The sequence below is a fragment of the Argentina anserina genome, chromosome 7 (assembly GCF_933775445.1).
Source record: "Argentina anserina chromosome 7, drPotAnse1.1, whole genome shotgun sequence".
In the NCBI taxonomy this organism is placed as follows: Eukaryota; Viridiplantae; Streptophyta; class Magnoliopsida; order Rosales; family Rosaceae; genus Argentina; species Argentina anserina.
The window spans coordinates 16,709,598-16,737,027 of NC_065878.1; the positions used below are offsets into that span (position 1 = coordinate 16,709,598).

The 27,430-nt window shown below is 39.8% G+C and overlaps 4 protein-coding genes across 6 annotated transcripts; 3 read left to right on the forward strand and 1 right to left on the reverse strand.

Annotated features, from left to right (window-relative positions):
* Window positions 1–2,408: 2,408 nt before the first annotated feature.
* Window positions 2,409–4,901, forward strand: LOC126803392 (probably inactive receptor-like protein kinase At2g46850). The gene is made up of 3 exons (XM_050531201.1): window positions 2,409–3,180; window positions 3,676–3,759; window positions 3,850–4,901. Exons 1-3 carry the CDS (start codon window positions 2,409–2,411, stop codon window positions 4,899–4,901), a joined length of 1,908 nt encoding a protein of 635 aa, XP_050387158.1.
* Window positions 4,902–5,810: 909 nt separating this feature from the next.
* Window positions 5,811–7,236, forward strand: LOC126803393 (soluble inorganic pyrophosphatase 1-like). Its single transcript, XM_050531202.1, has 8 exons — window positions 5,811–5,913; window positions 6,025–6,053; window positions 6,207–6,272; window positions 6,357–6,464; window positions 6,612–6,677; window positions 6,794–6,914; window positions 6,999–7,080; window positions 7,194–7,236. Exons 1-8 carry the CDS (start codon window positions 5,811–5,813, stop codon window positions 7,234–7,236), a joined length of 618 nt encoding a protein of 205 aa, XP_050387159.1.
* A 7,882-nt stretch (window positions 7,237–15,118) lies between these two features.
* Window positions 15,119–17,361, forward strand: LOC126804171 (soluble inorganic pyrophosphatase 1). Of its 2 annotated transcripts, none has more exons than XM_050531948.1 (9): window positions 15,119–15,139; window positions 15,732–15,854; window positions 15,943–15,971; window positions 16,074–16,139; window positions 16,253–16,360; window positions 16,518–16,583; window positions 16,695–16,815; window positions 16,943–17,024; window positions 17,129–17,361. In XM_050531948.1, the coding sequence occupies exons 2-9, from the start codon at window positions 15,734–15,736 to the stop codon at window positions 17,169–17,171; spliced, it is 636 nt and encodes a 211-aa protein (XP_050387905.1). In that variant the 5' UTR covers window positions 15,119–15,139; window positions 15,732–15,733; the 3' UTR covers window positions 17,172–17,361. The 2 variants fall into 2 exon arrangements, with proteins under 2 accessions (XP_050387905.1, XP_050387906.1); XM_050531949.1 differs by lacking the exon at window positions 15,119–15,139 and adding an exon at window positions 15,264–15,456.
* Window positions 17,362–17,841: 480 nt separating this feature from the next.
* On the reverse strand, window positions 17,842–27,051 carry LOC126801749 (endoribonuclease Dicer homolog 1). 2 transcript variants are annotated; one of them, XM_050529199.1, is made up of 20 exons: window positions 26,771–27,051; window positions 25,613–26,639; window positions 25,386–25,499; window positions 24,759–24,969; window positions 24,235–24,629; window positions 23,944–24,160; window positions 23,330–23,502; window positions 23,130–23,252; window positions 22,864–23,024; window positions 22,553–22,786; window positions 22,133–22,466; window positions 21,881–22,042; window positions 21,701–21,796; window positions 20,965–21,593; window positions 20,386–20,486; window positions 20,102–20,301; window positions 19,113–20,024; window positions 18,834–18,998; window positions 18,328–18,716; window positions 17,842–18,226 (listed from the first exon to the last, which is right to left on the reverse strand). In XM_050529199.1, exons 2-20 carry the CDS (start codon window positions 26,612–26,614, stop codon window positions 18,049–18,051), a joined length of 5,796 nt encoding a protein of 1,931 aa, XP_050385156.1. In that variant the 5' UTR covers window positions 26,615–26,639; window positions 26,771–27,051; the 3' UTR covers window positions 17,842–18,048. The 2 variants fall into 2 exon arrangements, with proteins under 2 accessions (XP_050385156.1, XP_050385155.1); XM_050529198.1 differs by lacking the exon at window positions 26,771–27,051 and having other exon boundaries at window positions 25,613–26,728.
* Between the last annotated feature and the right edge of the window lie 379 nt (window positions 27,052–27,430).

Below are 27,430 nucleotides of genomic sequence, written 5' to 3' on the forward strand. Positions count from 1 at the left end.
ACATCTAATGGTGGTTGAGCATGAATTCATAATCAGCTACTTACCGTGTGAACGAGACTATAGTTTCCTTGTATCAAAGTAAGTGTATATGGAAATTAACCTAAAATATCGAAAGTGACAGAAATGGAGGCTCTTACATTGGTGTTATAGCATATATAGCCTACAAAACCTTCGCGCACTGATGTATTGATCAATGGGGGAACCACAAATCTATGTTTGGAGGGGCCAAAACTTAGATTTTTACCAAATGTCATAAATTGTCAAATACATATGAAGTAAGGAGGGTTTTCAAAATTTTGCAGGGGCCAAGGCCCCCTCTGGCCTCAATGTAGCTCCGCCAGTGGTATTGATACTCTGTATTATCAAATTCATCGATATCATCCTAACAAGAATTATAATTTGTAATAGGTCTAATGGATTTCGTTAAAATTAGAGGTATAATATGCAAGACACCTTAACATTCTTTTATGAATCCGCTATCGTTCTTCAGTTATAAAATCATTAAAATGCCTAATATAAACCGGTATTGCACCATATTATAAAGCGGTCACTTCCCTCCTGCCAGTTAGTTAGTAATTGGTCAGACTATAGTTGAGGTCACCCAAGTTTTAGTCTCATTCCTCCACCGAAATTAGCCCTCTTGACCTCAATAGTGAAATGAAGTTTGGTTTGTAACTCTTTAATCAATTTTCTAATTCGTATTTTACACATCACATCATTAGGTACTGTGTATCCAAATTGAGGGGGATATGAAGCCAAAATCTTTTAAGAATAATCAACAAAAACAAATGGCAATTAAAACATGGGCGGCAATAGTCATAGTAGCTGATCGCATCATAGATCAAGACGAACAGTGGGAGTTCGACTGCGGGGGGCAGGGTAAGTGTTACCTGAATTCGTTCTGGTTTAATTAAAAAAGTTAAATGTATTTGATCCGGATAATAGTTGTCTTTACTTGACAAGCAAGTTAAGAACTTTTCTCTTTGAAATATTTCAGACTAGATCATTCATTCTCAGTCCTAACACTCCCCAGCTGCGCAAATGGTATGGTAACATGTACTTTGGAGATAAACCTAGGGCATGAACAAACATACATATCTCCACCAATTTCACAATACTTTTGGGGTTTAGGGTTCAGATTAATCGACACGTAACCCTGGCTGAAGTTGGCATCTCCAAGTTCCCAATACACACAGAGAGAAGCTCACAACAATCATCGAGAAGAATGCCAACCCCAAAACTTAATGTCTCTCATTTCTCCCAATTTCTATATCAAATTCCAGGGCTCCAGGCATACAAGTGAAGCAGGCAGCAAACTCAAACTCTGCGAGTTAACACATGTCAAAGCCTTGTTACAACGAACGCGGCTCTAAATGAACACCCACCATGCGTGGCATTGGGGCTAGAGAGATTTTACAATTCACAACTGTCAGTATATGAAACTAATTTTCCTACTTAGATTATAGTAGGATTAGTGGCAACGAGTACAGATCTGACATTCCGTAATTCTCAAACTACATAGTTTAATTGTACGTTGATGCGTTAAAATACCAAATCTCGAAGGCCATGCAAATTATATATCTCAGATTTTATATATGAGAGCCTTTGAACTTGAATCGAAAACCTCCCACTTTGGCCACGCTCACAAAATGCACAGCATTCCATATGAATATATGGTGATATCGTACCGATTGTAGCCTATTCCCCAGACCAATCGTCTCCTCCTCAAACTCCTAAGCTACCTAGCTATAGCAAAGCTATACATTCCGGTAGATATATACTATAGTACTGTACGTAAACAGTATTTGTATGCATGTCAGACTCAAAATCTAATATCTATTACATTCTTATAGACGATTGTTATAAGCTTTTGTATATCAATTATGTAAGTTAATATATTGTCTTTGTGTTTGAAGTTTTAGATGAACAAAACTTTAGTTTGTGAAAATATATAGCATTAGAGTTTTGTCTGTGATACTTGTGTACTTGTAAATCATACTCATTTGGGAGAGCGTCATACATTCATTGTTAAAGTACTGTTTGGTGGTTGATGAAATTATATACACACGTACCAATCAATCAAATCTAAGGACATTGATTTATGATATTCTCTTTGACATGGTGCTAATCCGTTATTTAGCTACCACATCTAAAGACATTAATAGTAGGGTTCATGACATGTCAAAAACTATGTGTACGTACGTACGTAGAAAAATGTATGTACGAAGTCTTATTTTAAATTACAACTCTCTCTCTCTCTCTCTCTCTCTCTCTCTCATTCATATATTGAATATATTGACACATACAGTCCCAATATCAACCTGAACTCCTGAACTGCTCTTTTCTTCTTCTTTACTACCTTAAAGTTCCCTTGCAAATATTCTCTAAAGTCAGTACTTTCACTGACAATGTTACATCTATCATCTCTAGCTTCCTTTCTTCTCCTTAGCCTCTTTATGTTCTCAACCATTTCTCATTCTCTCCAGGAACAACACCAGCTACCGCAACCAAACTTGTGCCATGAAAAATGTGGAGACCTTCAAATCCCCTTCCCATTTCACTTGAACAAATCCTGTTCATCACTCTCTGATGTTTTCCATCTCTCTTGCCTCAACTCAACCTCCCTTTTCCTCAACATTGGCTCTGAAAGCTACCGCATCCTCGAACTCTTCTCTGATGGTTTGCTAGTGGATTTTCCAGGCTCCTCTTCCTACTGCCGCCAGTACAATGACTTGAACTTGTTTGACTTCTTGGGAAACGACCACTTTGGCCTCTCTGCTGACAATGTCATAGGCCTCTATGATTGTGAGGACTCTTCTCTGTGCAAAACTGAATGTGAAACCATTGACTTGCCTGGTTGTGATGGCAATGAAAGCCATGGCTCTCCTGCTTGCTGCTACCCTCTTTCTGATCACAGCTTGTGGCATCTTGGTGACAAGTTCTCAGTGTTTTCCAAATTTGGGTGCAGGGGCTTTTCAAGTTGGGTTGTTCAGAGAGGGTCCAACATGGGAAAGAGAGGGGTAAAGTTGGAATGGGCAGTGCCAAGAAACTCATCCAAGGGGGTTTGTGCTACCAATGGTTACATAATCAATGCCACATCAATTCAAGCAGGGGTTAGATGTGCTTGTCAAGATGGGTTCATTGGTGATGGGTTTGCAACTGGGGAAGGATGCATCATATGTAAGTATTCATCCATAATTCTTATCAAGCATGTTCACTCTGTTATGTGGGTCTTGAATGCCCATATATTTCAGATGGAAATCTAGTACTGGATTGCGGAATATAGATTTAACTTATTATGGAAGACTGCAGTCACTACCAACATCATGATGGAGGCAACTCTGTGATTTGGATAATACGAAAATTATGTTCACTCCCTTGTAGAATTGTTTTCTGCAGAATTATTATAGTGCAATGATATAGGCATTAAGCATTTAAAACTGCTTTAGGCATGGGCCAGATATCTAATATTCCTGGTTCTACTCATTGCCATACTATCATTTCTTCCAGAGATTTAAGTCTAGAATTTCAAGTAAAGAAATTAATGAAGTTCAATATATAATATGTTTCAGACATGTTAAACAAGTAGAATCCAGTGTTAAGGGATAGTCACACATACAAACGATGAAGAGTTGTATTCTTTGACTTACAATGTTACTGACATGCCTTTTACAGCCTGCATCAAGGACAGAAAGGAAGCATACGGCGTTGATTGCTTCGAAAAAGGGCATAGTAGCAAGAAACTTGTAGTTATAGCAGGTAAGCCCCAAAAATCTTCATATGCAGAGACTAATTGAGGCTGCAAAGTCATCTCAGCTTCAATTTGATTTATGAAATCTTCAATTGCAGGAGTTCTTGCTGCCCTCTTCATCATAGCCTCATTGATGGCACTTCTATATCTACTAAAAAGGCCTGTTAAACCGGGAACGTGTGATCCAGCTCAGAAAGTTCAGTTTCACAGCAGCATATCATTCCGAAAAGCTAGCAAGACTCAGCTATTCACTTACCATGAGCTAGAGGAAGCTACCAAAGCATTTGACGAGGATCAAAAGCTTGTAAGTGGAAATAATGGCACAATCTATGCTGGGGTTCTCGGGGATGGATCCCACATTGCTGTGCACAAGGTAGATTGTGAGAATGAAAAAGACTTGATTCAAGTCATATCACAAATTGAGGCTTTGTCTGATATTTTACACCGGAATATAGCCCGGTTTCTTGGCTGCTGTATTGACTTGGCCTACACTCCACTACTGGTGTATGAATATCCTGCAAAAGGTACCCTCGAGGATCATTTACACCGAACAGGAGGACAACATGTTGCTCTTGACTGGTACAAGAGGTTAAGCATTGCTGCTGAAACAGCAAGTGTTCTTGCCTTTTTGCAGTACGAGATGTCTCCTCCCATTTTCCACTGTGATCTCAAGTCCGGTTATATCTTCATTGATGATGAATTTTCTAGTAAACTCTCTGGTTTCGGACTACTGGTTACGAGTCATGAAGAAAGCTCGGGTGTTCAAAGAACAGATGTTTATGCTTTAGGTGTGGTGCTTATTGAGATGATTGCAGGCTCAAACTGCTTGGACTTGCCAATAGCCCTGCAAAAGATAAGAGGTGGCAAGCTAGAAGAGATTGTGGATCCACTTCTTTACTATCATGAACAACCTTCCTATCGCCGTGAGCAAATAGAAACAGTTGCAGACCTTGCAATGAGGTGTTTGTTGTTTGGTGGAGATGGAAAGCTAGGAATATATGATGTTGCCAAGGAATTAGTACATATCAGAAGAGAGAGCAGTGGTGGAGGTAGCAAGAGAGGGCCTGCACTTGAGGAAACTTTTTCGAACTCCAGCCTCCTTCAGATGATATCAATGTCTCCAGATTCAGCATATATGCCTAAGCATTGATATGTGTTCTAAACTTCTAAATGATATTATTACATGCCCTCTTTGTGTGTGTTAATGTTGGGAACTTGGGATGCACATTATTAACTCTTGCTACTTCTATGTATTGTAAAATAGATGAACTGAATTCAAACAGACCAAATCTTCAGACTTTTGATTGCTGATTAGCTAGTGTGATTTAGAAATGTGTTGCATTTTACCATGTTGCACTTTTAAATACCGATTTGGCTGAAATCACTTGAAATATATCTAACGAAAAGGAAAAAGGCATGCGTACAATTGGTTCCAGAAAACATAGATTTTTTTACATCCAGATACATAGTAAGACTATCAACATAACCAAATTCAAAGGTTCAACGTAACATTTGGGTTCTGAAGCTACCTTCTCTCCAATACAGACATATGGCGATGCCTCAAAGTTTTTGACCAACTTCCTCTTTTCTCTCAGTCTCTTTCCTTTTTTACATACTATAAAAGTATAAATATTTTCATCCAAATAGTGCAAGCCTTGGCACTTACTGTTGGTTTCCTCCCTTTTAGAATTCTATCTCAACTCCCAGACAGCTCTAGCCAACAAGGTGTGTATGATCAAATAGACTCTTGCGATTTGGGGCTAGCAGTTGCATAACTAGTTTTCGAGCTATTTTTGTCTGAAACTTTTGAACCACTTATGTGACTTACATTGATTTGCGAGGTGATTTAAAAATAAGAGGAAGAATGCATGTTGAACATCACTAAGTAGCAGATTATGATTAAGTATTTTTCATCATCTCTTGCACATTTGTTTTGCTAAAAATGGAGTCCTTCAGTATTCTGTTTCTTTTTTGAATGTTTTACTGTGATGCATCTGGTATCAGCTTCTTTTTTTCTTTTTCTTAATTACTTTCAACTATTAACTGCATAAAGTTATAGATGACTGAAGAAAAAAAGCCAACTCCAAAATTAAATGAGAGAATTCTTTCATCTCTGTCAAGGAAATCGGTTGCTGCACATCCTTGGCATGATCTTGAAATCGGTACCTAGCTAGCCTAATATTCTATGAGCTCATATTATAGCTTTTGTACTTTTAATATGTGCGTGTAAACAGTAAGAAACTAATCAGTTTGTCAAATAATCTTGTGTGCAGGACCATCAGCTCCCCAGATTTTCAATGTCGTACGTAATACTTGCTCCAACTTCATCAAGTAGCGACACACTATTGAGTCAAATTTTGTCCCTATACGAAACTGATAAAATGTGGCCTTGATCTTCAAAACACATTATTAGCACAAGAATTTTATGATCATATATTTCTTGCGATGGCTTCAGGTTGTTGAGATATCACAGGGAAGCAAAGTCAAGTATGAACTTGACAAGAAGACAGGACTAATTAAGGTGTAATAAAATAATGCATGGCCTTCTGAGATCAAGCATACAGTCATAGGCTGCAATCTTACAATTCCTTGAATATATTCTCAGGTTGATCGGATTTTGTACTCCTCGGTGGTCTATCCTCATAACTATGGTTTCATTCCTCGCACCTTGTGTGAAGACAATGATCCACTGGATGTTTTAGTTCTCATGCAGGTGTTTTCTTTGGTTCTCATATCACCATGTTGGAGTTAAGCATAACGTTTGCAGTATCAAATGCTTTTTATATATTCCTTGAAAGAAATAGTTGACATTCCAAATCTATATGACATAAATACTTATATATATCAATGCATGAAACAGGAACCTGTAATTCCGGGTTCATTTTTGCGTGCCAAAGCCATTGGACTAATGCCCATGATTGACCAGGTACTACTCTTCCTAGAGCAAATTAAGTGAAGTTTGATTTTCCTATCTGAACTGTATGTCTTAAAATTTTTCTACCTTATTGACTTGTTTAACTGGATTTGTGTTTTGTAATCTAGGGAGAAAAAGATGATAAGATCATTGCAGTATGTGCTGATGATCCGGCCTATAATCATTACAGTGACATTAAAGAGCTTCCTCCTCATCGCCTCACTGAGATTCGTCGCTTCTTTGAAGACTGTATCCCTTACACGTTTATTTTCTTAGGCTTATTTACTATATATATAAGGATCAATGCATAGTTTTGCTTAACATATTTCATAGACAAGAAGAATGAACACAAAGAAGTTGCAGTGGACGACTTTTTGCCTTGCACAACTGCCGCAGAAGCTATTCAGTATTCGATGCAAGTCTATATTACAGCACAAAAAGTTGCTCTTGACTCGATCACCAGCAACTTAACTGGTTGTTAGAACACCATATAACACTCTTCTGATCAACTTGTATTTTCCGGTGCAGGGATCTTTATGCCGAGTACATAATGCTCACCTTAAGGCGGTAAACATATATATAGGCTACAATACTCCACCCATTACAATAAGTCATTTCATTGATGATGATTGCGGAGGAGTCCTCACAGAACTTCAAGTTGTACTAGCTTTTTGTACTTCGGATTAATGATTGATACTTGTATGGTTCATCAAGTAAAATGAATACTAGAAAATGTTGGTGATCATCAGATGTTCAGACTGGAATCTGTTATCATTCACAATCTTGCTAGTTAAAGCAATACAGATTTTTATAAATCACTTTTAGTATTTGTTATTTGTTTGTTTACAGACATTAGAGATTAAACATGGAAAATTTCCAGTATTATTTGAACATGATGACTTTTTTCACAAATGTAGAAACTGTTAATTGCAAGAAATTTCAATGACAGACATAAATAAACAGAAAAGGGCAGAAAAAAAATTCAATTATCAAATCAATGTGAACAATGAGAGTCAGGAATGCAGGTATATATCTGGTTTGAAATAGTCTGAAGTCCAATAATTTTGTTTTAGAATTCAATGCTTTAATGAGCTTGTCATAATCCTAGGTCATTCAGAATGGCTAAATTACGTTTAACATATAATGTTGATAAACGGAAACTGATTACATTTTCTCCTATTGTTCAACTGAATAACATTTTAAATACTTCAGATAGCAGACACGCAAAATCAGTATCTGAAGCTAAATATATATGACAACTTGTTGAAAGTAAAACCAAGGCATGGATAGTGATCAATGTTGGCTGCTCAGTGTAACAATAACATCAACATGCCTAAGTTTTACTTCCAACAGTATCTCAATATCAAAAAGTAAGATCACAGCTAGAATTGGAAGTTGAACTTGATATTATATCGAACCTGAAGGTTCTATGAGAAGAAGTACTAGCTATTGAGTCCCTTGGACGCTTAACCTCAAACTCTGCTGCAAGTAATTTCTCAAGACTCAAGAATCATATATGTAGCACAGACACATCAAAGACGGAAGTTGTTAATGAATGAGTCAAAAATGTAGACACTAAAAGCGCAAATATGTCAATAACTTATGAAAACACTGGTTAACCGACCAAACTAAATTAAACGACACTGATTTTGGATTACTTATCTGTAAACTGGCTTAGATTAGTCTCGAACCAGTAATGTTCATATGACTTAGATTTTGGATCATCATATGTGATTTACCGACAGTATTTGTTATATAAATCACTTTTAGTATTTGTTATTTGTTTGTTTACAGACATTAGAGATTAAACATGGAAAATTTCCAGTATTATTTGAACATGATGACTTTTTTCACAAATGTAGAAACTGTTAATTGCAAGAAATTTCAATGACAGACATAAATAAACAGAAAAGGGCAGAAAAAAAATTCAATTATCAAATCAATGTGAACAATGAGAGTCAGGAGTGCAGGTATATATCTGGTTTGAAATAGTCTGAAGTCCAATAATTTTGTTTTAGAATTCAATGCTTTAATGAGCTTGTCATAATCCTAGGTCATTCAGAATGGCTAAATTACGTTTAACATATAATGTTGATAAACGGAAACTGATTACATTTTCTCCTATTGTTCAACTGAATAACATTTTAAATACTTCAGATAGCAGACACGCAAAATCAGTATCTGAAGCTAAATATATATGACAACTTGTTGAAAGTAAAACCAAGGCATGGATAGTGATCAATGTTGGCTGCTCAGTGTAACAATAACATCAACATGCCTAAGTTTTACTTCCAACAGTATCTCAATATCAAAAAGTAAGATCACAGCTAGAATTGGAAGTTGAACTTGATATTATATCGAACCTGAAGGTTCTATGAGAAGAAGTACTAGCTATTGAGTCCCTTGGACGCTTAACCTCAAACTCTGCTGCAAGTAATTTCTCAAGACTCAAGAATCATATATGTAGCACAGACACATCAAAGACGGAAGTTGTTAATGAATGAGTCAAAAATGTAGACACTAAAAGCGCAAATATGTCAATAACTTATGAAAACACTGGTTAACCGACCAAACTAAATTTAACGACACTGATTTTGGATTACTTATCTGTAAACTGGCTTAGATTAGTCTCGAACCAGTAATCTTCATATGACTTAGATTTTGGATCATCGTATGTGATTTACCGACACATCAATGGATCTGTTGGAGTTAGTGGAGTTTAGTGGTTGGAGTTAGTGGAAATTAGTGGAATAGTTGGTGTGAATTAGTGGAAATTAGTAGGTAGAATAGTGCTAGAATTAGCCTATATAAAGAAGTGTAATGTGTTAATACAATCATCAATCAATACATTCATACCATTTCTAGTTGGTATCAGAGCCTCTTTGTGCTCTGTTTTTCTCCTGTTTTTTCTTCCCGTTTTTATCCTTCTTTTTCCGGCCGGTTATCACCTCCGCTGCGTCATTGCCTCACCGCTGCTCTCCGGCCCTCTCTGACATCGCCGTTGCCTTCCCGACGTCGCCGCCTGCTGCTCCGGCACCGCTGCCTTCCCAACGTCGCCGCCTGCCTTCCCGGAGCTGCCGCTGCTGCTGTCTCACTCTTGCCGCTGCTGCTGTCTCGCTCCTGCTCCCGCCGGACATCGCCGCTCCACGCCAGACGTCGCAGCTCCTCGCCGGACGTCGCCGCTCCACGCCAGACGTCGCAGCTCCTCGCCGGACGTCGCCGATCACAGCCTCGCTGATCCTCCTCCCCGAGGATTCTTGGGTATTCGACCCGGTTTTTAGCCCAACCCAGCACAGTTAAGTGCGACCCGGCCCAGACCAGCTTTGTCCGACCCGGCCCAGCCCAGTTCACTCCGACCCGGTTCGCTTGACCCGACCCGGTTCGCCTGACCCGACCCGGTTCGCCTGACCCGACCCGGTTCTCCTGACCCGACCCATCAGTGCATCTTCACCGACAGTTCCAGTGCACCGGCGGCAGATTCTTCTCTATTCTTTGCCTCATCTACACTTTTTCCTTTTCCATGGGTTCTGGACACGAAGCTGATGGTTCTCAGACCTCTGATATTCCGACATTCGAAGTATCTGTGAAGGGTTCTGACAGTGGTTCATTTGGGGGCGCCAAACTAAACGGCACCAATTTCCGTAAATGGAAGCGACTCATGACTGCTCATCTTCGCGGCATGCATAAAATGGGACATGTCACCGGCGTCACTAAGGCTCCTAGTCCTACGGATATTGTTGCCTACACTAAATGGGATGATGACGATGGTCTTGTCATGTCTGTCTTGTGGAAAGCTATGAATGATGAGATAATTGATCTGGTGGAGGCTTGTCCCACTGCACAGGCCATATGGGAGACACTAGCCGGCTTATATACTAATGACTCTGATTTCATACAGGTTCATGAGTTAATGTGCACAGCTTTAGCCATTCACCAGGATGGGCAACCGGTGGCGCACTATTTCACCAAACTGAAGAATATTTGGGCTGAGATTGATGTGAAACGACCTTGCATGATTACAAATCAAGAGGATATTGTTTGGTACCAAAAGGAGAAGGAGCTTGAACGAGTTCACCATTTTCTAAAAGGTCTTGATGCCAAACATACTAGTGCGAAAGGCGAACTGCTCCGAATGACCGAACCACCTAGCCTACTCACAGCTTTCACCTATATTCGAAAGGATGAGTCTCAGCAGGAGAGTATTCCTCAGGCTCCGGCTGTCGTTTCCAGTCTCACTGTTCATGCTCGTTCTCCAGCACCACCCCTTCTGCAAGCCACCTCTGCTCCCTTTCATCGACAAGGACCACCACCAGGCTTCGGGAATCAGCCCCGCCCTCCTTGCTCCTTTTGTCATGATACCAACCATGCTCGTGCGACCTGTTGGAAATTGTATCCACACCTTCGGCCTAAACGGCTTAATCATCGTCCACAGCCAAAGGCCGCTCTTCAATTAGTTCCTGAACCAGATATCTATGGTGTGGTTGGGCATGATCATCATACTACTGGAGGAGCACCTACGGCCTCCATCGTTGGTCGTGGTCAAATTGGTATGGCATTCAATATTTCTCACTCTGTTAGTTTTGATACATGGATTATTGATTCTGGTGCATCTGATCATATGACTTATGAAAAATCTTATTTTACCGTATTGTCCCCTCCACCTGTACCCCATGTTACTAATGCTAATGGTGAGGCATTCCCGGTATTAGGGACAGGGTCCGTTCGTATTACTCCCACCATAGAACTTCATAATGTACTCTATGTCCCCGCTTTATCACATCATTTGATATCTGTTCCCCAATTGAACGCTGACGCCCAGTGCTCTGTGACCTTTTTTCCTATGTATGTGATATTTCAGGATCTTCTCACCGGACGGGTAATTGGTCGGGGGTATCTGAGGGGCCGGTTGTTTCATCTGGATCTGACATACGCTGGGGAAAAACCAGGGGGCCAGTCTCGGACCGCTTTACTCTCCACTTCTGACAAGCTAAGTGAAGTTTGGTTATGGCATCGTCGCTTAGGGCATCCATCTTTTAGTGTTATGAAAACATCCATGCCTTCTTTGTTTATTAGTGTGAACGAGTCTCTGTTATGTTGTGAGACCTGTGTTTTGGGCAAGAGTCATCGATCTACTTATTCCCCTAGTACTTCTCCTAAAAGTTTTCTTCCTTTTGAATTAATTCATTCTGATGTTTGGGGACCCTCTAAAGAGTCAACTATATCAGGAATGCGTTATTTTGTGTCTTTCATTGATGAGTGCACACGTCTTTCATGGATTATTCTTCTTAAAAATAAAGATGAGGTTTTTTCAGCTTTTCGTACCTTCCATGCCTCTGTCCGAACCCAATATAATGCCACCATTCGAGTTCTTCGTTCTGATAATGGGGGAGAATATGTGAATCATGTCTTTCAGGAGTTCTTTAACACACACGGAATTGTTCATCAAACAACGTGTCCTTACACACCTGAGCAAAATGGGGTTTCTGAAAGGAAAAATCGTCATTTACTTGATATGGCTCGATGTATTCTTTTTAGTGCCCACATGCCTAAATACCTTTGGGGTGATGCTGTCATTACTTCCGCCCACCTCATTAATCGTCTTCCATCTCGTGTTCTTCAAGGGAAAGTTCCCTATGAGGTGCTTGCATCTCATGTCTCATTACCTTCTTTTCATAATCTTCCTGCTCGTGTTTTCGGTTGTGTCGCTTTTGTTCATCTTCCACAACATCAGCGTTCTAAGTTGGATGCCCGGGCAGTTAAATGTGTGTTTGTTGGGTACGGAGGCCATCAGAAAGGGTACCGGTGCTATCATCCTCCTACTCGAAAGTACTATGTCACTATGGATGTTACCTTTTTTGAGGACATGAGTTACTTTTCCTCTTCTGATACTGCTCTTCAGGAGGGGAATTCCTATTTTGAAGAGTTGTATCATGGAGAGGGGGAGACAAATGAGCCAGTCAATATGGTAACAAGTTCCGTTGAGATTACCAAGGTGTCAGCCACACAGGCACCACCAGAGGTCGTCACTCAAGAGATTCAGGCATTAGAAGCTGACAACACAACTGCCCCACATGTATCCCATACTACTGTTTATACCCCTGACCAAAGCTCTCCTGGTACAGAAGATCACTCATCTGAGGTTAGTCATTCTATTGAGGCTAATAGTAGACAATATGTTTTGCCAAATAGGTCTACTCGAGGTCAACCCACAAAAAAATATGAACCTACCCTTCAGACTAAAGCCAAGTATCCGGTGGCCAATTTTATATCTACCAAAAGATTATCTAAGTCATATGAGTCATTCGTGAATCAAATATCTACTGTATCAGTACCTAACAAAGTGCAGGATGCATTGGGAGATCCAAAATGGAGGAAAGCAATGGAGGAAGAGATGGAAGCATTACAAAAGAACAATACTTGGGAGCTTGTACCTCCACCATATGGCAAGAAGACTGTAGGATGTCGATGGGTGTTTACAGTGAAGCACAATCCAGATGGGTCAGTAAGCCGGTATAAAGCACGCCTAGTAGCAAAGGGGTTCACCCAGACATATGGCATAGACTATGATGAGACATTTGCACCTGTTGCAAAGATAAACACTATCCGGGTATTGCTCTCTATCGCTGCTAACTTCAACTGGCCACTTAGGCAGTTTGATGTTAAGAATGCATTCCTTCATGGAGAACTAACGGAGGAAGTATACATGGATCTTCCACCTGGATATGTGGTCACTTCTCCAAGTAACTCTGTATGCAGATTAAGAAAGTCTTTGTATGGTCTTAAACAGTCACCGCGTGCTTGGTTTGGAAGATTCTCACAATTCATGAAGAAAATTGGCTACATACAGAGTAATTCAGACCACACATTGTTTCTCAAACACCAACAAGAGAAGGTAACAGCTCTAATCATATATGTTGACGATATGGTAGTTACTGGTAATGATACTATTGAGGTGGACAGATTACAAAAACAGCTTGCCACAGAGTTTGAAATGAAGGACCTAGGTACACTCAAGTACTTCTTAGGAATTGAGGTAGCCCGGGGAAGTGATGGTATCTATCTGTGTCAGAGGAAGTACATCCTTGATCTACTAACAGAGACAGGTATGTTAGATTGCACTCCAATTGATACTCCTATTGAGCAAAACCATCGGTTAGCAGAGTACCCAGATCAAGTGCCCACTGACAAAACTCGTTATCAGAGGCTAGTTGGACGCCTGATTTATTTGTCACATACCAGACCAGATGTTGCGTATGCAGTAAGTATAGTGAGTCAGTTTATGCATAATCCGAGTGTGGATCACATGGATGCTGTTGTGAGGATTTTAAGGTACTTGAAGTCAGCTCCAGGGAGAGGAGTAATGTTTTCTAATCACAACAATAGCCTCGAGATTTGTGGCTTCACAGATGCAGACTGGGCTGGAAATATTACAGATCGAAGATCCACATCAGGGTACTTTACCTTTGTTGGAGGTAATCTTGTTACATGGAAGAGTAAGAAACAAAATGTGGTAGCACGATCTAGTGCTGAAGCAGAATACAGAGGTATGGCTCAGGGAGTGTGCGAATTGTTATGGCTTAGAAGTTTGCTACAAGATTTGGGTATTAAGCCTGAATGTGCTATGCAGCTGTACTGTGACAACAAGGCAGCCATTGATATCTCCCATAATCCGGTGCAACATGATCGTACGAAACATGTGGAGGTTGATCGTCATTTTATAAAGGAGAAGCTAGACGCGAAGATCATCAGTTTTCCTTTTGTTTCTACAGAAGAGCAACTTGCCGATATGCTCACAAAAGGAGTGTCTAAAAAGGCATTTTATGATTCACTTAGCAAGTTGGGCATGGTTGATATGTATGCACCAACTTGAGGGGGAGTGTTGGAGTTAGTGGAGTTTAGTGGTTGGAGTTAGTGGAAATTAGTGGAATAGTTGGTGTGAATTAGTGGAAATTAGTAGGTAGAATAGTGCTAGAATTAGCCTATATAAAGAAGTGTAATGTGTTAATACAATCATCAATCAATACATTCATACCATTTCTAGTGGATCGATACATGAATTTACTACACCCTAATGGCTATCTTAAAAGCAATAGGATTGAGCATATATGTTGGGCCAAATCCATCAGAATCAGACAGAAATGGTGCAAAAGTAGTGGCCTAGTTATAATATTGATCGATGGAGACTTTGTTGCAATGATTCAATCGGCATTGTCAATCCACGTTAGATCCACCTCTTCTACACTGGTCTTTCCTATAAAAGATACCATCTTTCAAGGGGGTCAGTTTCATATGCAGCTACCTTCTCTCTCAGGCGGCCACGTGGCACTGCCTCTAAGTTTTGACCAAACCCACATCCTCCACCTCTCTCTCTCCCCCTTTCACTTCTCACCTAGTATAAATTTTATGTGCTCCTCCATTTTCCCTTCTTGTTTTCTAGCTCCCCAAGTTCTCAGCAAGCCCCAAACAACACCAAGGTTTGTGTGTTTCAACTCATTCTTTGTCAAAGTTCCAAACTTTCTGTTCTTTTTCAAAAGTTTGAGTCTTCTATTTTTGGGTACATGTTTTAATCCACGTTTTCCATATGTGAATCACTGAATCTTGTTAATGACGATCTTGTCTTTTCTGGGTTGTTGGAATAGATAGGCTTGTTTGGTTTATATATAGAAAGATATGAATGCCAATCATGAATGGAATGTCTTCATCACCATCTATAGCTTATTTGTCATACCTTGTAAATTGGTTCAGGGGATTTTCATCTGTGGTCATAGCCTTCCTTATCAACCATTTACATGTACCAGCTCAAATCTTGATCTCTCTTTTTGAATTACAATAACTAGATTGGTAAATTTGGCAGTAGTGCAGTAACCATCATCTGATTGCTAATTGAACTATATGACTACATTTTTGCTAATTGTTTTCATCTGTTACTTATGGCAGCCTATGATATCAATTATCTATTCTATAGTTTGAGGACAAACACAGATCTATTTCATCTTTGCATTCATTTGATTTAGCTTACATCTGAATTTTTTTTACTTTGAACTATTTTTACCTGCCGATGGTTAGAGATGACTTCTGAGGAGGTTGATGAAATACCACGTAAACCAACTCCCAAGTTAAATGAGAGGATTCTTTCATCTTTGTCAAGGAGATCGGTTGCTGCACATCCTTGGCACGACCTTGAAATCGGTACCTATAATCTTTCGATTTCTTTTCATCTATGAAAAACTCAAAATGGAAGAGAGTATCTAATCATGTTGAAAACTCTTGTCTGCAGGTCCTACAGCTCCACATATTTTCAATGTGGTATGCATCTCACTGTAACTTTTTTGTCAAGTAACCAGCATAAACTGAGGTTTTCTGTTCTTGAGGAACTCATTGATCCTTTCGTTGAAATTAATGGTTCAGGTTGTTGAGATTACAAAGGGAAGCAAAGTCAAATATGAACTTGACAAGAAGACGGGATTAATTAAGGTATAAAAAAATAGTTATTTGTTTGACACCAAAGGGGAACCTAGATAGTTTAAAATCCATATTTCTGTTTTCAGAAGAATCTGATGCAAGATTTTTTCCTTTTAAATTCTCAGGTTGATCGAATTTTGTACTCGTCTGTGGTCTATCCTCATAACTATGGCTTCATTCCTCGCACCTTGTGTGAAGACAATGATCCACTTGATGTTCTAGTCCTCATGCAGGTGCTCTCTTCGATACAATTTTGTGTCTATTTATCCTACAGATTCTTGTTAACTCAACTCTTTAAGTGGTTATGGATGTTGGAACTCCTAATGCCAAAGGGATGTAATTTCATGTAAGCAATACATAAATAATCATCAAATTCAATGAATTTAACAGGAACCTGTCCTTCCTGGTTGCTTTCTACGAGCAAGAGCCATTGGAGTGATGCCTATGATTGACCAGGTACCATTCCTTAGCTCTCTACAAAATGGGGTAACTAACCCCTACCACATCTTTCTATCATATTTTGTGCATAAATTTTTAACAAATTGAGTTGTTCTCCTGTTAATCTAGGGGGAGAAGGATGATAAGATCATTGCAGTCTGTGCTGATGATCCAGAGTATACGCATTTTACTGAACTCAATGACCTACCCCCTCACCGCCTTTCTGAAATCCGTAGATTCTTTGAAGACTGTATCCTTCGCAATCTTATGCTTAAACTTGATGCACATTATACAATTGTTCTTTCTTCTTTGCTTTTATTTATTTTTGAAGTTTACTTGAACATCATTCCCCAATGGGTTTCTTGACATATTTCTAGATAAGAAAAATGAGAACAAAGAGGTTGCAGTTAACGCTTTTTTGCCTGCCACAGCTGCTCTTGAAGCTATCCAGTACTCCATGTAAATATCTCTTGGAAAACTAAAAGCTGTTTAGCCATGGTGTTCTCAACTTCTAGCATTCCTTACCATATTCCACCCTTCCTGACATGTATGTTCTGGTGCAGGGATCTTTATGCCGAGTACATACTGCACACCTTAAGGCGGTAAACTTTCCTATACAGACTATACTCCACCACTTACAATAAGCCATTTTGTCGATGGCAGAGGAAGATCTCAAGCAGCATTCCCTAATTTTAAATTTTGTACTTTGGATTATGATTGGTTCTGGTTTTGGTTGATCTTAAGCGAAAGGAAATTAATAGAAACTGTTGGTTCACTTCAATTTTTTTTTCATTCAAGAAAAAAGCATACATCGTCAAATTGGGTATTCCAATTTTATTATGTACCTGGTTGGAGCACTATTCAGGGTATTTTATCATGTTAAGAGCTTATAGCTCCATTGTTACAATGAGGGTTCAAAAATGAAGGGACAAGTTCAAAGTCTGACCTTGGTTGGAGCCTTGGAGTAAAAATCGTGCACTGAAAAATGCTAATGCTCATTGTAGTTTACCACAAGAGTTTTACTTCAGATCTCATTGATTGAAATTGGTTTACCTTTCTGCCCAAATGGCTTACAATTTTACAAACCATGAAAGATAAAAGAGTTTGATTGTGATTTTGTATAAATACCAAGGATTTTATGCACCAAAAAATTCTCTCTCAAAACCTTCCATCATAAGATGAGCTACTTCACTTGAAGAGGGCACGTCGGTATGCTAAACTTGTAAACCCCTCATAAAAGATGCAAATATAAGATCTCAATCTAGACAATTTTGAATGCAGTGCAATAATTTTTTTTCTTTATTTCTATGTTTCTATTCAAAAAAGAAAGGAAGGTTCAGCCAACCTTACACTCAGGAAGATCTAAATTTCTGTCACAGAATATGGTAGCAAAGTCTCGCGAAAATTCATCTGGACTTGCTACATCAATTTAATGAACACTACAGCAATTAACAGCCTACAGGATGAAGACAGACGAACTGCATCACTTGTATAATTTGTTTAGTAATTCCAATAGAAGAACTGCTGCGGAGTCCTTGGCCTTCTTGACACTCGGCATAGGCTCTCCTACACATTCGTCTATCCATCCCCTGTCATTGGTATTCACGCGTACAGCAAAGGTAAACTTCTTTGCATGTGCTGGACCACCCTCATTGACACATCTGAAGATGAAAACATATCACATTCAATAACAAATAACCTTCATATAACATGGACTCTTAGAGGTAGAAGCAACACCAGAGAGGTGTTCAGAATTACTTACCTGTAAAATGGCATAGGCCAATTTTTACGCAAGCATATGTCATTTAAAGTTTGCCTGGTAAACGTCTGGCTACCATTCTTCTTCCTCTTCTTCCCATTATCTTCTTCCTCCCTCTCCTGCTTCTCCTTTGCTTCAGCTGTTTCCTTATCTTTTAAAGCAGCAAGAGCATTTCTGGCAGCCAGTTTCTGTGCCATCTTCTTTTGTGGATTTTGAGCAACTCCGACCTTGACACCATCAATCAAGACTTCAACAGTAGCCAAATTGCCACTTCGACTGGCTTTGTATTCCAGACCTTCAGCCTGTTGCTGGCATCTTTCTTGCAGCTCACGGACCGGATGCATTGGTAGTGTCTCTGGGGTGACCATTGGTTGAAGCAAAGGTTGAAACACCTATAACATAAGAGATTGAAAGGGCAGCGATCCATGTATCAGTTCAATCCAATTTGTTACAAAAAGAACATGGAAAATATAAGAGGCTGAGTAAGCTATCTTGACTGGGATTAGTACCTTCCAAACAATTGCAGTATCACCACCGCGATCTAGAAAAATGGCACCAGCAATAGATTCAATAATGTCACCAAGAACTTTAGGAGCTTTACAATCTCCCAAACCAAATGAGTTGAACCCCGGCTTTGTTGATTCATTTGCAGCTTCCTTCACAAAGTCATGAATCTGTACACAGAAATGTCAAAAATAAAATACTGCATTAGGGAGGGCATATCCAAGTAATAAACTAATAATAATAAAATCTTCATTTTTTTCTTAAATTAGAAGAAACTGGCAAACCTGTCTTTCAAGAGCACTGGATCCATGTCGAAGGTGCAGATGGAGATTGTGTTTTATAGCTACACGTGCAAAATTTTCATTGTTAACCGCAGCAGCTCTAAGATCGGTCAACCTGCCTGGGGGTAGATCTGTATAAGTGAAGAACAAGTGCTTCGTGATAAGATCATCTAAGACAGCATCACCCACAAACTCCAACCGCTGATAACAGGCCACTCCAGAAGATGGTCGTGACGCATGACTAATGGCTTCCACCAAGAGGCCCTTGTCTCTAAATTTAAAATTCAGAGCACCCTCTAATGCATCAAAGTCGATACTCCTAAGAACGTTGTCGGGAACATTAGATGACCTTATTGTGTTCCCTATCTCATCAGTATCAAACTCTACATCGATTCCAACCCATTTCATGAGATGGTTAACGGCATTCTTCCCACCTTCTACATAATAAACACCAATAAGCGCTTCGACAACATCTGCAAGTGTCTTGCTTGACAGGACTCTATAAGAACTCAAGTCGCTCTCCAACTCGCCATCCTCCAATTCATCATCCTCAAATTCATTTACCGGGTCATCTGTCTTTCGTCCATTTACATCATCTTGGTCAAACAAGAATAATTCTTCATCTTTTGTATATTCATCGAAAACAGGCAACACCCCAGGAGCCCCCCACCGAGATGGAGCGAAGCGATCTGCTTGGATATATGATTGAAGTCCTTTTTTCAATGCATGCTGATACAAAACCATGTTACTCACCATTTGTTGTCTCATCCTAGTAAGCTGACCTTCGTGCTTCTGGGGGTATTTAAGAAAAAGAAATCGACTGACAACCCATTTGAGGTAGGCATCACCCAGAAGCTCAGCTCTTTCATAGCAAAATGTCTCCTGGCATGAAGCAGCAGTCACTGCTTCCAAAATCTGCGGCCACACATCAAATGTCAATTAAATAGCACTCGGTACACTCTTTGAACTCAAAACTTGAGATGATCTGATACCTTCGAAGCAGGGACTGGATAATTTATTATCTCCTTAAGTTCAACCGCTAGCAGCATGCTTTCAACCCTTTTCATTATTGAGGGTAATCTTTGGGCTCCGCGGACAAGTGATCCGGAAAGTGGGTGTACTAAACAAAGCTCAGGGGGGAGAAATACGTAGTACGTTTTGTCCAGAGACTCTCCAGATTCACCTTCAAGTTCTACATGAAAAGCTACATTAGCTAAAAGATAAGGGGAATATCAATATTCTTCTAATTTGGATGAACATATGAAGAGAAGCATACCTTCCATGTGGTCAAACCGAGGGGACAGGAGATTCTTACAATATGAGACACCACGTCCTTTTATGAGAGGTTGTTTCTTATACATCAACTGAACTCCATACCTATAACAAACGAGATCCAGCAGCCAAATGCACCCTTTATCATGCAAGAAGAAAGAAGAAAGCTTCTCATCTGTGAGGATTTACAGCTATTGTCACTGGAAAATATCTGAAACATTCAGCAATGTAACCAAATATTTTCCACCTGACAATAACAAAGTATTTCCTTTCACAGATAAGGTTAGGCAGTGTTTGGCTCAGGAAAATATAAAACAAATATCATCACCCGACAAGGGAACATGATAGATGTTTTCATTCACGATATTTCTGAAACGCGTTTTGTTGGTTAAACAGAAAACAATTTCAGAAAATCTAAAAACCAAACACAGCCTCAGCTTTCCTCTTCCTTCAAGCATATTTGCTGGGGTGCATTTGTAGCTATCCATTAGAATCAAGCAAATTTCAATTAAATCTAAAAAGGAATGACAAACTGCAAAGAAAAGAAAAAAGTCAGACTATGTAGGATGGGAATGTATCATACTTTTGCTTGTAATAATCGGCATATGTGCTGTAATCCAATGGACCAAGATAACCTTCTTTCCTCGGGAAAGAGTTCTCTGCAGTCATATCATAGCATATTGAATCAACATAAAATCTCTTTCCTGAGTGAGCAGCTGTGACAATTTTCCCCACCAAATCTTCGGCTTTGGTACAGCTATCTGCCATCATCAACTTTCGTTGAGGCAGATCCACATGCTTTTGCATATCAAAGGCATCGCGATCAGGGATCAGTCCAGAAGCTTTAACAACATCAAACTGTGCCACAGCTCCCCTGATACCGTAGGTTGGATGGGATTTCTGCCCAAAAACCATGCCATGACGCAATTTACCAAAACCATACTCCCTTCTGTCACCCCCTAGGGTTCGCTCATTTGTGCCAAGGTAAACATCAGGCCTAGCTCTTTGAAGGGGATTGTTCCACGCATCCGCACAAGTTATATTTTCAACCAGAACCCAATCAATCTCTTTCATAGGATCTCCAAACTTATCACTGACCACAGGGACAAATAAATAAGCCTTTGCAGGATCCCAAGGAGTGGTGGAAGGTTCAACATCGACATCAAGTACAATACTCATCAATCTTACATGGAAACTTTTAAGGGATTCCAACTATACACAACAAAAAATTGAAAAATTGACAAACGATTAGCAGCTGAAAATTTAAACACTAGATCATTTAAATCAAAAGAACTGAAGTAGGGTACTCGACTAACAACCTGACTTTCAGTAATATTAATTGAACCTCTAAAGACAAGGGAAGCCTTTGTAGTCATGGTCCGAGCAACAAATAGATCCATCGACATCGATAATACCTATTAAAGAAAATGGAGTTTTAAAAAGCAGGGGAAAATATATATTAACAGTTTCTCCATGATAGTACAAATGAAAATAAGTACCTCTGCATCCAGCTCATTGCCTAATATTACTGCAAAATCTGAAACTTGAGTCAAGAAAGGATCTTTTGAAGAGCCAATGTCTACACATGTCACAGTATACATGTAAACATGAATCATTTTGGCCTCATTGACAAGATCTCTTCCAGTTAAGATCCATTCTCCCTGATATGCCACAAACAATAAAGCATGAATTCTTAGAACAAAAAACTTTCAGTCTAGATATTTTTGAAGCATATGGCAAGTTGAACTTACCTGGAGAATATTAGCTACGCCTTCGGGATAGAACTCTCTGTGCCTAGCAGTTCCCGGGAGTGGATCTCCGTCGTCATTCTTGTCAACCTTTTCTTTTTCTTCCCCAGCTCCCCTGTCAGGCAAGAGCATGTCGGTAAATGCTCCCATCTCATGGAGTTTCTTACAGGCAGCCAAACAAACAGCCTGTTGCGCAAGGTGCATTGAACTGCACACAGGGCCTTCAAGTATCTCAAAAGGTGCATTACAAGGGAGTTGAAGCTTGCATGAATATTCAGTTGGGCCTTCTTGCTTGTCATGCCTCACCATAACAAACTCAGGATGAAGTATCGAGTACCTGATCAATGAATTTATGGCAAAATCATGATTATGAACTTATCAATATCAAATGTCGTAGCAAAGAATAATCTGATAGAAGGTCACCTGTCACTTGGAAGCTGAGAGCAGTAAAAATGAATTAGTCCAACAGCAGAATTTAAGCTCACTAGAGCACCAGTTGATTCCACTTGGTACACTGTACCTGGTGCCGTTTCCACTGAAATTAACCTTGAAGTATCCTTTAAACCACTCAGGTCGGTTCTCTCTATTGCTTCTTTCCGTAAAGTCTCCTCGCTGTTTCTGGCATTCCGCATGAATGCTTCATGTGTCAGATTTCCCCTGATGAACAGTAAACAGGATTGAGTTACTTCATCCAATTTGTATGAAAAATTGTAGACAGGGCCCAATGCAAGTACCTTTCCACCATCAAGATATAATCTGACCCAGGTTTTCTAGCACGGCCCCTAGACTGAATATATGCCAAAACAGTTTTTGCAAGGTCAAAGCGAATAACAACATTGCACTGTCGAATATCAAGTCCTTCCTCAGCAACACTAGTTGCAACTAGCAAAGTCACCTACAAAGAAATTCGAGAACGTTTAGATGCAACACAACTTTCTTTTCTGAATTTACCTTTTGTTTAATTAATCCATAATTCATGGAAAATGGAGTTTCTACATACACGACCATCCTTGAATTTGGCAATTGTGTCCTGCATTTGGCTACTTCGCATTTCCTGACTATTATTGTGGCCAATCAAGCTAGCACACTCGATGAAGCCTAGAGATGGAAGCTCAGCAAAGACCTACATGCTTGGAAGATTAATAAACTAAGAAACTTCAGACGGTATCATTAATAGACAATATCAAATAGCAATACAACCTTAGGAAGGACTAGAGCAGAGACTACTCGCTCCACAAAGATGATTGCACGAAAATCTTCTGTATGCTGATACTTGAGAAGAATTTTAATTAGAGACTGCACTTTAGGCGTCACCTTCCCATCAGCTACAGCAGCTCCTATTATCACATCTACATGCTCCCCACCAGAAACAACTGCAGGGCAGAAATACATAAATGCTGTTTAGTTCAAGGAATTAATGATGAAGAGCACGCTCGACACATATAGGCTACATTGATGACAGACATGTTACCGGTAATGCTAGACCCTTATAAACCTAATGTGTTATTGATGGTCAATGATAAGGATACTTTAAGAGCAATGTAGTGAACAGCAGTTCACCCTAGAATAGTACGGGCATAATCTAAATTCCATCCTACTATTCTCATTATTTCCCAAGCAATTTTTACAAGAGACTAAATTCCGGTCGTTAACCAATGGAGAAAAATAATTTTCTTGATGGTATCTAATTGTCACTACTTGTCATAACTCATAACTAAGGAAAATACTATTTAACTGGAACAACATGACTCTTTTGGCCACTATCAAGATACAATTTTATTAGGAAACGAGTAACATAACTGAATCTGACTAACCATGACTATCGGGTAGCTCTCCTTCCTCCATCTCATCATGAGAAAAGCCACTCCCAGAATCTGGTAGTTTCGTTTCCTTGTCAAAAGCAGCGCCCTCCGACAGATGACATTGTAAAAGAGATACGACTCTGATCAGGTAATTTTCTTGAAACTTGACATCAAGCTGGTAGTTTGCTCTCTCATCATTTTGTAAAGCTGTTAAAAATGATTGTGCCACCTAGAAAGAAATAAATCAGCACTTTTTTCACATATTTTAGACTGCTGACCAAGAAAAACTCTAACAGCCAGTACCTTGTAAGCACACCACTGACCCAGTTCACCAAGTGCATAATTGATTGCTCTCAGCTTTTGAATTAGGTTAACAGCACCATCACTTTCTGTTCTTTCTGAAACACCATACACTTGGCGTAGCTCTTCCTTTGCCCCAGCATCTCTAGCTCCCATAAACTGCCATTTACTTCTTCTAGAGCTAGACTTTGCAGCCTCTTCAACTTCCAATTCCATTTGTTTTAGCTGTTCATGAAAGGACCATAAGCTGGCTGCTTTGTCATACTCCACAACAATTTCTGAGGGCATCGGAACATGCTTTTCAAGGTCCTTACGGTCCTTTATGGTGCAAACAACGGAATCCAGTTTACTTTCAAGATTACGAATCTTTATTGCACAATCTAATTGATTGGAAACACCTGAATAAAATATAAGCAGAAGCAACAACAATATACGATCACTTTATTCATTTCCATGTGAAAACAAAAGTTGATTCTAAGATAAACATACTACGCAATGTCAGTGGGGACAGTGACTGAATAAGTTACCTTTTAAGTTAACAGGAGAAGCAGTCATTCCAAATACAGATGGCCGCTTCTCTTTTGGGGTAGTATGATAGAACTCGGACATCACTAAAGAGTATGGATGTTTCTTCACAGCGTGATGGCACTCATCCAGAATCAACAGATTAATGGATTCCATTTTTATAATGCTGTGTCTTAGAATGTTCAATAGAATTTGAGCTGTCATCACTAGAACCTACAACAAAAAATATTGGCAATAATCAAGGACTGAGTAGTAATCATCTATCATTCCAAATTATATCAACCTATGAAAATTTCATCAGTTCCAAAATACTATACTCTAACAACCTACAGAATTTAATAGATTATGTCAAAAAGATCAAGGCTACGGACAATTAATATTTCTGTTGTTCCCTTGTCTATGTAATTTGTACATTGTCAGTTTAAAGTTGTTTCAGTTTGTGTCCCTCCCAAAAGTACTACAAATCCAGCCAAGATGAACTAAGTTCAGAATAAACTAATTTAAGCAAGAGAAAAGGAGGATTAACTAGAAACGTAATCATTACAAACATCTTATAGAAAATGACAGAAGTATCAAAGAACATAAGGGCAAATACATATTCTAACTTCTAACAGCAAAACTGTAAATACCTGTTTCGTATCAAACTCATGCTGCCATCTTCGTGTATCCCAAAAGTCTTGGCCCATCTCACCACAATAATGGCCCACTTGGAGACCAGTTCGCTCACGAATAACTTCTGCTTGCTGAAATTTGACGAGCAAGATAGTTATCACTGATCCAAAAACTGATATTGCAAATGGATGAAAAAACAGATAACCAAACAGAAACTAAGTCTGTGAATTTAAGCAAGCGTTACCTGATAAACTAGTGGAACTTTAGGAACTAGAAACACAGAAAGCATCTTCTTATTCTTCTTTTGCAAATCATTGCAGACACTTTGCATGAGGAGAATAGCAATGAGTGTCTTCCCAGCCCCAGTTTCTAGAAAAGCTATCGTGTTACTCTTCTTTGCCTGTTCAAGAACATCTAGTTGATACTGTCTAGCTTGTTCCTCAGGGAGCTTTTCTTTCTTAGGCTCTTCAGCTTTCTTCGCATCCTTTTCATTAGTTTTATCATTAGCAACTTTCGCCTCTTTCTTCTGATGAGGCTTGTAAGCTCCTAATCTATAAACAAGCTCATTTGACCCCAACCTATCCCTCTCCCAATACCCCCTTGTTTCACAATCTCTGCTATCCCTCCTATTACTACCATAACCTTCTCTCCTCCTACTCCGATCTCTATCCCTGTCCCTATCTCTGTCCCTTTCCCTCCTATCAATGTCATCGCCGCTGCGAGGCCTCTTCCTACCAGAATTCCTCTCCTTCATCTGATACTGCACTCTCCCCGAACTATACCTCTCACTCCTACCATTATCTAGCGCAACCCTCTTCGAGCACCTCTCCTCGCTACTCCAATCTCTTTCCCTCACACCCCAATTCCCCCTCCCATTACTCTCATACTTGCTAGAGCCATTGTGATCACGCTTAGCTGCCGCCACCGCAGCAGCCACTCTCCCTTCTCCATTACAAGCCTCAGAATGTCGACCCTCACTCTTACCAATCTCACCCCCGCACGCCGCCCCATCCCCCTTGGACTCAGGCAATCCGGCTCCACTCTTAATACTATCAAGAATGCGATCGATCCCGCCGAAAAAATCACCCGCGTCCTCCTGATTGGCACCATTCCCACCCGCCGCCGGAGCACCCGAATTCTCCGAAAAATCCACATAATCACCAATGTCCTCACAAGCATCCAGCCAGTAGGACGCCCGAACCGCCTCTCCGCCCTCCGCAGTACTCTTCCCCGCCTCCGATTCCATCCTAAACCTCAAACCTCTCCAATCTCTATACCAATATAACTGTATCTCAATCTATATCTCTCTAATTATAACTATTACACTATTCAAAACTCAGCGAATTATAACTATTACACGAATCGAAAATAAAATAAAAAACAGCGATCCGATTCCAATTACCAATCAATAAGAAGAAGCAGAGCCACAAGAGAGAGAGAGAGAGAGAGGGAGAGGATAAGAGAGGAGTGGATAGACCGTATCCGAAACCCTAGATTTTTGTTCGGGAGAATTTTTTGTTGTTGTGAGATTCCACGGTCTATTTACGCCTCTGTTCTGCTCTCTGTCTCTCTTCTATTCTTCTTCTTCTTAATCTCTGAGGGTGGGAGACTAGTTTGACCAGAGTCAACACCGAACCAAAAACCCTAACCCCCACCACCACCACCACCTCACGCGTCCACCGTGCTCTCTCCTTCTGTTCCTTTCTGCTTTCGGAGCTCAGAGATACACAAATATACCCCCAATTTTCTATTTCTGCTTTCTTTTTAAATGTCAAATGACGTTTGTACCCCTGGACCCAGTGCGGAGTCCCACCCGGAAATATAGGGGTCGGACTGGACTGAAAGTCAATGGGAGTGTGAAGGACGGGGTGGGATTGGATTATATTGGGGGGTGGGAGAATAATATTGGAGAGATGGAAGTGAATATTTTTATCCTATCAGATCTTCTGGAGTGGGGCTGGACAGTGTGACTGGTCTCAGCTGCTGGATTTAGGAGAAGATTTGTTGTCCCCGGGAATTTGGACTTTCATGTTCTCTGTAATATACCTGTATTCCCATTTCT

Bases quoted from the DNA above. Each gene is read 5' to 3' on its own strand.
- LOC126804171 (XM_050531948.1), top strand. From the start codon at position 15,734: ATGACTTCTGAGGAGGTTGATGAAATACCACGTAAACCAACTCCCAAG. The intron at 15,972-16,073 runs GTATGCATCTCA...TTAATGGTTCAG, and splicing joins CTCCACATATTTTCAATGTG to GTTGTTGAGATTACAAAGGG. The intron at 16,140-16,252 runs GTATAAAAAAAT...TTAAATTCTCAG, and splicing joins AGAAGACGGGATTAATTAAG to GTTGATCGAATTTTGTACTC.
- LOC126803393 (XM_050531202.1), top strand. From the start codon at position 5,811: ATGACTGAAGAAAAAAAGCCAACTCCAAAATTAAATGAGAGAATTCTT. The intron at 6,054-6,206 runs GTACGTAATACT...CGATGGCTTCAG, and splicing joins CTCCCCAGATTTTCAATGTC to GTTGTTGAGATATCACAGGG. The intron at 6,915-6,998 runs GTATCCCTTACA...CATATTTCATAG, and splicing joins TCGTCGCTTCTTTGAAGACT to ACAAGAAGAATGAACACAAA.
- LOC126803392 (XM_050531201.1), top strand. From the start codon at position 2,409: ATGTTACATCTATCATCTCTAGCTTCCTTTCTTCTCCTTAGCCTCTTT. The intron at 3,181-3,675 runs GTAAGTATTCAT...TGCCTTTTACAG, and splicing joins TGGGGAAGGATGCATCATAT to CCTGCATCAAGGACAGAAAG. The intron at 3,760-3,849 runs GTAAGCCCCAAA...CTTCAATTGCAG, and splicing joins GAAACTTGTAGTTATAGCAG to GAGTTCTTGCTGCCCTCTTC.
- LOC126801749 (XM_050529199.1), bottom strand. From the start codon at position 26,614: ATGGAATCGGAGGCGGGGAAGAGTACTGCGGAGGGCGGAGAGGCGGTT. The intron at 24,630-24,758 runs GTAACTTATTCA...TATTTTATTCAG, and splicing joins TTCTCCTGTTAACTTAAAAG to GTGTTTCCAATCAATTAGAT. The intron at 18,999-19,112 runs GTTTGCCAGTTT...TTCTGTGTACAG, and splicing joins CCAGTGCTCTTGAAAGACAG to ATTCATGACTTTGTGAAGGA.